This window comes from Trachurus japonicus, chromosome 19 (assembly GCF_045865225.1).
Source record: "Trachurus japonicus isolate A0001 chromosome 19, Traja_1.0".
NCBI classification, from domain to species: Eukaryota; Metazoa; Chordata; class Actinopteri; order Carangiformes; family Carangidae; genus Trachurus; species Trachurus japonicus.
Window position 1 is genome coordinate 22,507,240 of NC_140925.1, and position 10,886 is coordinate 22,518,125.

Genomic DNA, 10,886 nt, shown 5'->3' on the forward strand with positions numbered 1-10,886 from the left:
TGAATGTGTGATGGTGATATATGCAGAACTGAAGACACTGGTTTGTGTTTGGAAGCCAGTCAAATCTAAGTTGGAATCTTCTTTAATTCGATTGTGAAAACATTCACATCGACACATCAGGATAACTTCAATACCAGTGGTAATACAGGATTGTAGATTGGCGCTTCAGTAAATGCATCAGCAGCAGTTCCACTTTCAGAAAACACACTCCAGATCAAATCGACCAGGCCAAACTCGCACACTTTGCAATCTCACAGATTTCTGCTGCATGCTACAAACATCAAGTCTTTGTGTCATTTAATATTTTTTTAAAGATGGAAATACACATGAAACCTTTTTTTGATCTGGATTAAATCTTCTGAAACTAGCCTGCTCTTCAGCTTCATATCCAACAGCAACAAAACACCGAAACCCATGCAGGATTTTAATGGCTGGAATGTGGAAGAGATGGAGTACAGCCACAGATGGGGAGGGAAGGAAGGAGGGAGGGAAGGGGGGGGTGAATAAGATGGAGAGGAGATGGATTTTGGAAATTACACTTGTGAGACCCAACATGGGGCACACACCTTTAATGCAAACAGCAGTACTACAGGAAAAACACTAAAGTTTGAGAATGTTTCTGTAATGATTAGAATACAGCTACACACAAAACTCCCACTCCACCAGCAACATACTAAAGGCAATCTTAATTATTAAACCAAGAATTACATCCAGAGGAATTCCAACCACTTATCACAATTAACCCACAGTGCATTGAATCTATCTATATAGATATTTATATGTCTGTATATATATATTTATATATATGTATATTATATCCTGGGGAATCAAAGACTTTTGCTGCATTAAACAGTTCAATGAACAATTTCTTATAAATAAAATCAGTGGAAAAAAATCTGAAGTCCATACACATTTCTCTTTACAAATAGATCCTCAAGATTAATGCAGAAATTGTGTCAACTCCCAGGTCGATATGGGAGGAGAAAAAGCTGTGTGGCCCTTTGGTCAGCTCTCTACGACCAGAGGCCAAGCTGCCTCAGCTGGCCTCAAGGCCTGAAATAAGTGGAGGGAAAAAAGGAATCTTCATCATACAGTTGTTTTAAAACACACACACACGCACACACAAGACAGACAAATCACTACATTGCGCATTTACAAGTTGACTATCAAATTGGGACGACTGTACACATTGTTGAGATAAGACCATATTTATGGAGCCATTTTAATTCATTTTTTCCCCGCCTTCGCTTCTTTCATCTTGTGTGGCAGAGATTTTTACAATTTTTTCCCCGTTTTACACTTTTTCTCCAGCAGCAACATAAAGGACAGATCTTGTAGTGGAGATGTTTGGGCGTTTATTTCGTGGAGAGGATGAGGGCGACGATGAGCCCGTAGAGACCCAAGACCTCAGCGAAAATCAAGATGAGGATCATGCCCACGAAAAGCCTCGGCTGCTGAGCTGTGCCTCTCACGCCCGCGTCGCCCACGATGCCGATTGCGAAGCCCGCCGCCAGCCCGCTGAGGCCCACGCTCAGCCCGGCTCCCAGATGAAGGAAGCTCCTGCAGACAGACGAGCGTTAGTCAGCGGAGGCCTGGTGATTACTCAGATCTGGATTCTCTTTGAGCAACTTAGGAACATTTAACCTAAACCTGACAGTCAGAGCGCCTCTGAAACTGGCAACTGATCAGAGCTTGTAATGCATCAACAGGGCAACTGATCCTCCATACACATGAGCTGTACTGTGAAACTAGTATCATGTTGTTTCATCACACTGATCATTCTGACTGTTGCTTGTTTAACCATTTCTGCCTTAGCTATACTCTAAACTGATCCAATGTATTGCAGATATGCTCATGTTCAATGCGTCTGATAAATACCAGTTAAACCGAAACATTAGAGTTGGTGTTATTATATTTTTACTGTATCACTGTGCTATAAAACTATTAAAAAAAGAAGAGTCATATGACTGCATTGAAACAATCAGCATGGTTGGTAAGTGTACTTCCTCAGGTAGTTCAAACTGCAGACCAGTAAACACGGGGACGTCCCAACCATGTGCAGTGATGTGATAAGACTGAAATTGCATTCGTTCAGTTGTTTAACAATAAGTGGCTGTGTTCACTGGTGAAGAAATGTGTCATCTTGTGAAATAGTTTATGATTAATGGAGCTGGCCATGGCAACGCAGCTGAAACTTTTAGGTGAGACAAACTGTTCAGGGGAATTTGTTGGAAATTGAAATGATGCTTTGGAAACATGCCTTTAAAATATGTGATGAAAATAGACCCGACATTAAATCACAGAAGAAGAGTACATTTAAGATTATAGTCAACTGAACTCACTTGTAGAGAGTGACCTTCTCTGAGATGTTGTTGGCAATCAGCACTGCTACTACCAGGCCGTAGATGGCTATGATACCCGCCATGACCACGGGGATGATTGACTTCATGATGAGCTCCGGCCTCATCACGGACATGGCGGCGATCCCTGTACCGCTCTTAGCTGTGCCATAGGCCGCTCCCAAGGCTGGAAGGGAGAACAGAGAGAGACAGAGAGACGACTTTAGTTAAATAAACAAGACAGAAACCTAGAGTACACACACACAAACACTGCAGTGCAGGTTACAACTGGTTAGAAGACTAAAAGGAGACCATAGGGCACAGATGGATAATGAGGCAGAAGTGAAAGAATTGAGCAAGAATACAACTGAGAGATTTCTGTTCCTCTTAAAAAAAAATCCAGCATGGCTCCAATTGGGGGATTTTTGCCTGTGTGAATGGAAAACACCGGATCATGCTCTTAACAACTGATGAAGATTACGACACGACCGAAATCTGCCTCGTCACAGTTTGTGGCCCTGCTGCAGCTCATGTCTTTTCTGAATTGAATCTGATGTGGGATTGTAATTCGCTCTCTGAACGGAAAGGCCTCATTAGGCCTCAGCACACTGGGAACTGCTGACATCACAACAGACGCAGGATGCCACATCTCCAGAGCCTGCATTAGTACAGAATAGGTGCTGCTGCTGGTGGCTGGGGGGGGGTGCAAGCAGTGCACCTTCAAACGACATCTGCTGTGTGCTATCTCTGGTAGTGGTGCCTGTTCGTCTCTGGCTCAGTCTCACTGTGGTGTGATGGGGTAGAGGGAGAACAAACGGCTTCATCAGCATGTCGGCCCCGTCGGCCCGTGATGCTGCAGAGGGAGCGTAGTACCACCTGCGTCACACACACACACTCTCCCCAACCAAGTCTGACGACAGCAGGACAGAAAATCAATAATCGCTCTCTCCAAGATTAGAAACTAAAACCAAATATAGAACAGAAACCAGCCACCGAAAACTGGTTAAACTTCTGCACAACAAGGAATCTAACAGCTCCCAGGTCCATTAAAGGGAAACGCTAGGGACGTTCGATCAGACACATGGCTGGTTTGACTCCACTTCCTCATGTCAGAGGGGGGTGTGTAGATGTGAACCGGTCTATTCCTTCTTTCACAGCAAGAGCAGGCTAAACATGAGCAACATAAAGCTCTGAGACGACATCTGCACAGCTTATCCTCTGATGTATTGTTCTATGCATGTCGCCTATACAACAGCATTTAATATTCTACAGCAGTTTACATTGTTTCCCTTTTTCAGATGCTACTATGATATCAAACGTAGCATCTGAATTTCAGGTTTTCCTTCTTTCACTGCAAAGTAAAATCTAAACGTTACAATGCAGGTTGTGAATTGATGTCAAAATGATGATGTTAGAAAATCTTGACTGAAACCTTGAAAATAAATAAACAACAACAAAAAAAGTGCAGAACAGTACGCTGATCTCATCATAGCACTGGTTAAAAAATAAGGACCTTGCAATATAGTTTTCTTGGCTCCTCGTGGCCGATATACTTATGATGATTAAATCTGAAAAGTCTCCTGAGATGTCATCTTGGAGGACCGCCTTGTGCATACAGCCTGAAGTGACTTGCCCCGTGTTTTCTAATTTCTTGGGACAATGTGTTGAGCAGGCCTGGGGATGGTTTTGGTTCAATTCAAGTCTAGCTGTGAGGCTTTCTGGCAAATGGATCTGGAGGCAGGAGAAGGGATGATTCAGGCCAATCTTTAAATGTGCACATGGTAGCCAGCCACGTCCCCCCGCCAACTACTTATATTGATTTATCGGCGGCCTGATGCCATCAGTACAAGGTTAAATCACTCCTGCCTATCTTGCAGAGATGTCTGAGTGTAACTGGGCTCAGTTTCTGCAAGCCCCTGACAAGCACACAAGAGAAATAGTCTCCGCTTTGTCTTTCGTGGGAGTGCCAACCTCACATCACATCTAGCAACTCTGACTTCACAAGCCTGCGGGGAAAAAAAGGACACACAACTGATCCAAGAAATTCAATATAAAAACTGACAAAGATGATAGATCCAAAAACAAACCTTGTAATTTAGCTTCACAAAGTTCAGGACAGCATTCTGGAGACACCTTAGCCCTGGACAGCTGTTTCTTTTAGCCATTCAGCCATCTATTCGTAATAAGTTACACTCTGTAACGTTATCCCCCGACTCCATTTTTCCTTGGTACGCTCGGCCTCACTGAGGTGTGACAGGTGATGGTTGACAGAGAAACACTGGTATCCTTAAACATGCTATTCTGCCCTGATGATTAAAGGTTTGATGCTGTGGCACGGTGGCTTCTGCAGTGGTGGAGGCACAACCTCTGGGTTTTAATCCTAATCGCCTCAGCTTAGGTAAAGAGCTTTTCTTTTTTTCCTCCCTGCAGAATATTTGATGTATGGGATGCCCTTGTGACGCCTTGTGATGTCAGAGCAGGAGGTGCCTCCGGCTAGGGATGATCTTGCATGCAAAATGCCCACGCAACAGACAAACGGTTGATACGCTCTTTAATATGGGTGAATGGGGAAGCACTGGTTTTAATGAGGAAATATTGGCAAAACCATTGTCCAGTCTTACAAAAGAGCATGTTGGCTGGACTTGTGTAAAGATGAGCCTGCATATAAACAATTAGACATACTGAAAAATGTATTGCAGCCATATCACAGGCTGAGGGATGTCTACTAATCAGAGAAAATATTTTCCTCCTTTAATTGGTTTGAGGTTATCCTTCTCAAAAACCTACAGGCAAACAATACTTGATCTGGAAAATGAAGAAGCACTCTACGGTGAGACCACATCTGAAACTATGGTCAACAGCGGAAGAGGAAGTGTAGGGAATTAGGGCACATGTCACTTTAAGGACCTGGGAATCAGAAGCACCTCTATCATAAAGCTCATGGGAGTGGTGGTACCATGTGAGTGTCACCTGCTCTGAACCATGCATAACTAAAGACAGCCCTGAGAACTGTGACCAGTCACTAAAACAATGCTGCATCACCTGACACCAGAAGATCACAGCAACTTTACAGCCTGTTCCAGATAACAGACCATTTCACTTTAAATTAAATATCTGATTTTTCCCCCTCAATCAAAATAACAATTTTTAAGCCATCCATTTGGGTGACAACTTGTGATGTGAATGTGCCATTCGGAATCTCATGCAACCTAGATGATGGATCAAAGCCCCAAAACATGACAGATTGATAAACGATGGCAATCTAACTGCAATCATACTCCTTCGGCTTGTGTAGACAACAGTGATTGACAATACAGAAACAGAAGCTACAATTTCCCGTCAATGACTCTGCAACACACTATACAATCCCTCAATCTGAAGCCTGAATCATCGAGTGTCCCAATCCATCCCACCTCTTCCGCTTCCCTTCTTTGTGCCGACATGATCCCTTTCCTACTAGCTAATTCCCCAGCTGTCACTTGTTCACCACCAGACTAGTACTACTGTTAGCCTCAGGGGACGCCACCACCGTGCTGCCCATGCCTCACGCCACACATCAAGCCTGAGCAATGACAGGTACAGGGTTGGCTTCGGCATTCAGCTGCTTCTCACTTCGAAGTGGAGTGTCTAAAACTGAGTGAAAATGTTCTTTACAGTGTCATTATCATTCAACACAATGTGATTTAGTATGTGTGTTCCTTTCACTCTTTGACTGTAGAACAGGTAGATGTTTGAATCTATGTAAGATCTTACACTAGCAACTCACTGAAGATGTCAGTTACTGAAAACCTATTTATCATTCACCAACATAAATGAACCAGTCCCGCCGAAAGGCCTGTGGCTACTGAGGTCAGGCCCTCTGTAACATGGTCAATTAGTAGCTTGTCGATTTCTCATTGGAGCTGCACCCATCCCACCAGTCACATGAAGGCCTTCACTGTGCTGCAGCAGACAACTGGCACATGATATAGTTCTTACCTTATATTGAGGAGAGAGAGAAAGTATTTACTAGGAAAGGATCCATAAAACAACCAATTATAAAACAAGCCGGTTTCAAAGTTCACTCTGTGTGCCACTTCCCCATTTATTATCCAAAAGCCCTGGAATCAATCGATGTTAAACCTATAATTTTCTCTAAAAAAAAAAGTAGCCATATTTTCTTTGAAATGAACTACAACATGTCAACTTCTGCATTTACATTAATATTGGTCAGGATCAGTAGCCAGATGGCGATTCCAAGTCAGACATCCCATCATGTGATAATCATGTGACCTTGTGTCATTCCTTTGAGCAATAAGGAAGTTAACCAGCTGATCAAGGTTTCCAGTGGTCGCTGGACGTGTGAAAAGGTGTTTTTTTTCGACATTAATCATGGCTTCCTTTAAATTATAAGTCACACATCACTTATTTAACATATGGCACGGTGTTGTGAAAAGCAAACAATTCACACGAAACGACGTCAATTCTCTTTGGGTTACTGGTTAAATACTTACATACAAAAATGTAAAGCTCTGCCAACTAATGTGGTATAAGATTTGACACACACTGTCTTTAACACCCATTACCCCTGTATGCATGAAGCCGTGTGGCATCTTGAAGAAAAAGGTGATATTCATCCCATCTCATATCCTGTCCAGGGGACTAGCAGGAAGCTAACTGTGGATCTGAGAATAATGGGATACAATTGTAACTTGTAACAATTTAAAACTGTTCAGCAATGCACACTTGCACAATTGCATTTGTTAAATATTCTTACTTATATCGTGGAAGCCACGGTTTTCTCCTTTAACTCAGATAAAGCTCTGAGCCTCAATAACCGAGGAGCTAGGCTAACGTCGGAGCTAACTTATGTAGTCGTCATCAGCTAGCTGCCTAGTCTCGACTAGTATTTACCGTCTGTCGTTGAGGCCAAAAAAAAGGACAGCAGCTATAATAGTGTTAACTAAATATATTTAATTATACTCTATCACATTACTGATAGACCACCCACTAGCTTTTACCAGCTAAGCTTAAATTAATTACAGCTAAAGATTAGCATTGCGACGTTAACCTTAGCAATGCTAAGCGAAACGCTCTCAGTTACAAGGGACGATGACCATTCACAGCGCCCTGTTGTGACAGATATAAATGCTAAATTAAAAAAAAGGTTAGCCACAAATTGCACAAACAGCGACATTTTGTCACTAAGCACACAGCTTCAAAATGAAAAGTAAATGGTTTGATAATTACCGCTGAACACCATAGCCGCAGAGGCGCCCATCACTGCGAAGAACGGAGAGTACTCGGGGCTTTCGGACGACATTGTTCCTCAACAACAGTACAAAAATAATCTAAATATACAAAAATGAATTATTAATGACGGATCCAAAAAAACAACCCGAAACCTATCGAAGGCCACAGTCTGGAAAAATGCGAAAACTGAGGAACACCGGGAAACAGGCTGACCACCTAACTAGCAGTGTAAACGGGATAGTCACGACTCCTCTGATAAATACCCGGCGCAGCAGCACAAAATGGCGAAGCGGAAAATATCACCTGACTGGTCGTACGGATAAAACCTATCATCGACTGGGTGTGTATGTGTGTGTGTGGAGGGGGGGGCGCGCTTAGACAAAGTTAGTTAATTATATACTATGCCAAGCAACATATCTGTCAAACTTAATTGGTGAGTTTTAAATAAGAAATAACACACGCAATTTAAATAAAGCGTTATTTTTATTTGTGTTTATTATTTTTATTTTATTTTTTGAAGGTCACCCCTATTGGGCATCATTTTGGTGTGCTCCGCTGCAGGCTTTCCCTTTGATAGCTACGCATTCACCCTTCAGAAGCAGGAGGATGAAATGATGGGGACAGGCAGGAGGGTGTGGAAACGCTACAGTGTTAATCTTGAGGAGGGGGGGAAATATGTTTTTATTTCATATTTAAAAAATAAAAAAAAAGTCAATTCACAATTTCTTTCAAACGTTTATATTCATTACGTTAAAAATCAGATTAGATGTAATGTAAATGTGATATTTAATAAGAACCCCAGGGCTGATTTAATGTTGTGCATTATCTCCAAACACATTTCTGTATTTTACACCAGGGCTCTACCATGCAAGCACAGAGTGGTTAACAGTCAGCCGTGATATGCAGCAGTGTGAGAGTGAGAGAATTTGAGTGTATATGGTTGAGTGTGCATGTGGTGATGGGGGGAGGGCACAGAGAATCCCCCATCCCACTGTACAGCTCCTAGCAAGTGTGCAGGGGTCAGAGATCCAGAAAGAGGAGGGAGGGGGTCGAGGGAGCTAGGAAACCATGAGAGAGAAGAAGAAGTGCATGTGTGAGTCATAAGAGAGAGCCTGTGCAGTCCCCATGCCTCCTCCTCCTCCTGTTCTTCTTCCTACTCCATCCATCCCTCCATCCCGCTCTCTCTGCAATGCCCAGTCTAGTCAGCACCAGAGAAAGACCCCTCCCCCCGTATGACTGTGAAGCCTTTTGACTCATGATGCAATTTCTATACCAGCATCTCAGGCCTCCTCCTTCCTTTGAAGCACTTCGCTCTGCTAGCATCTTGCTCTGGCTGCCAAATGCAAGGTTGCGTTTGGCAACGAGAATAGATTGAAGGCAGACCGTGTGCATGTGCGTGCATTGATGCACTGATAACAAAAAGGTCATGAATCAACTGACATGATTTTCACATCACTTTCTCTTTCTCTTCTGACTGAACACATATCGATCCAGGACTCTTACAGGAAAATATGAATCTAGCATTTTCTGATGACAGTGATTAATTATGTTCTGTTGCAACCAGCCCATTTGTCAACATGCAGTAATGTGACCGCCTATTTGCCCTCCCATTGTTGTTTTCTGTTTGTTTTGGGTGCATGGATACAATGATAAGGTAGATGCTCTCAGCACTGAGTGGCTTTAATCAATGAGAGGAGGAGCTGATGAGAAGCCATATTCTGATTACTGGTAGTCCTTCAGTGGCTCTGGTAGGCTACTACTGTCATAGGCCTATACAATCAGACCAGGATCCACTTCTAGAGAGCTCCACTCTTACACTGATTCAACCAGGATCTAAATAGAGGAAGTAAATGAGCTATTTTACTCTTAAGATTGGCATTTTCCCACACGGGCTGATTTCAACATGTGACTAAAAACACAACTCAGTCTGTCATTTTTATAGCATCGAAGAACTTGTTTTAGTTATCAAAAATACTAATAATGTATAAATACAGATTGTATCCTATAGCCTAAGTAAGAGACTTTTTATTTTCTGTAGCAGTAGCGTGAAATACTTATGAAAATTAATTAATTCAGGACAGAGATACAGTCCATAAAACAGATTGATGCGCATTGAAAGCAAAGACATCTCTCTATCTCAGTAACCTCACAGAAATACCCCCTCTATGAATCAAAACAATATTTGTCGGGATCTCCTTAATCCATGTCCTAATCCCCTGTCCACCGCCCCTTGTTGTCTGAGGTGCGGAGGCTGGTCCAGCAGAGCCTCATCTCAGTGTAGGGTTAAACACTTAAGCATCTTACTCCGTGAGGCTGGAAAGCATGGTTTTCAGGAGATACACCAGACCAACACCCAAAGGAGCAGCTAAATATAGACGTGCATGTGCGATTAGTGGAGTGTGAATCCTGAATGAACAGCACAGTCTTGGCAAGACGGAATCAACGCCACTTACTGTAAAGAAGGAATTACTCCCAGCACTTTGCTGTCTAAGGAACATTATTTCAGATGCATTAGGCTGAGCCACACCCACTGCAAATGAATTGGCTCTACATTTTATACAGCTTTAATGTATTGACGTTGACTCACATGGAATTTAATAAGACTGATATGTTAAATAAAACCAAATAGTCAGAGAATCAGTTACAACTGCCGGTGGCCAAATTTGAACTAGTAATATCAAATAGAGTGTTATTATCACAGATGTTCAGTCAACTGTCTGTAATAGGAGCTGGCTACTAGAAGAAGGTAGCCTTCAAAAGTATATTTTAAGGATATCTGACTCATTTCTGCTCCATATTTTCCAGTCATGCAGCTCACTGTCAGCTTCCACAAAATAAAGACCTCCAAACAAAAATAGTGTCTATTCAAGACGTGTGTGTGAGTAATTTAGTAGTGGCATTGTGCTTTTAAACACAGACCTATCTGCTGTACATTTGTGATTGTTACAGGCATCATTGCTGACCAGGGTTCTGACTAGTTTTCTTTAAATATCTTTTAAAATGCAATTCAAAAATTTAGATTTTATGTTTTTGTTCCTAGAGAGGCCTGAAATCCTGTCATGATATAGTAATTCTTTTTAGATTATTAGAAATGAACCAGTCATTTTGGGAACAAACAAGCCAGCTGCATCTACTTGGGGGGGAAGATGGGGATTAGGGGGTTAGATTCATAGTCAGCTGACTTAAAAAGGCATCTGGCACACTTCTGCAACAGTCTGAAGAAATGCAGCCCGCTCTCTGTAGTGACAGAGCTGTGATAGATGTGGAAGAGAAGGAAAAACAACAACCAGTAAAGACAATAAAACAAATAGAGAG

The 10,886-nt window shown here is 42.3% G+C and overlaps 1 protein-coding gene across 1 annotated transcript; it reads right to left on the reverse strand.

Annotated features, from left to right (window-relative positions):
• Positions 1-524: 524 nt before the first annotated feature.
• Positions 525-7,650, reverse strand: atp6v0cb (ATPase H+ transporting V0 subunit cb). Its single transcript, XM_085760625.1, has 3 exons — positions 7,569-7,650; positions 2,343-2,526; positions 525-1,560 (listed from the first exon to the last, which is right to left on the reverse strand). Exons 1-3 carry the CDS (start codon positions 7,639-7,641, stop codon positions 1,356-1,358), a joined length of 462 nt encoding a protein of 153 aa, XP_085616751.1. The 5' UTR covers positions 7,642-7,650; the 3' UTR covers positions 525-1,355.
• Between the last annotated feature and the right edge of the window lie 3,236 nt (positions 7,651-10,886).

Excerpts from the sequence above, each read along its gene's own strand:
- atp6v0cb (XM_085760625.1), bottom strand. The coding sequence starts at position 7,641 with ATGTCGTCCGAAAGCCCCGAGTACTCTCCGTTCTTCGCAGTGATGGGC. Across the intron at positions 2,527-7,568 it reads TGCGGCTATGGTGTTCAGCG|CCTTGGGAGCGGCCTATGGC; the intron begins GTAATTATCAAA and ends TCTCCCTTCCAG. Across the intron at positions 1,561-2,342 it reads GAGAAGGTCACTCTCTACAA|GAGCTTCCTTCATCTGGGAG; the intron begins GTGAGTTCAGTT and ends GTCTGTCTGCAG.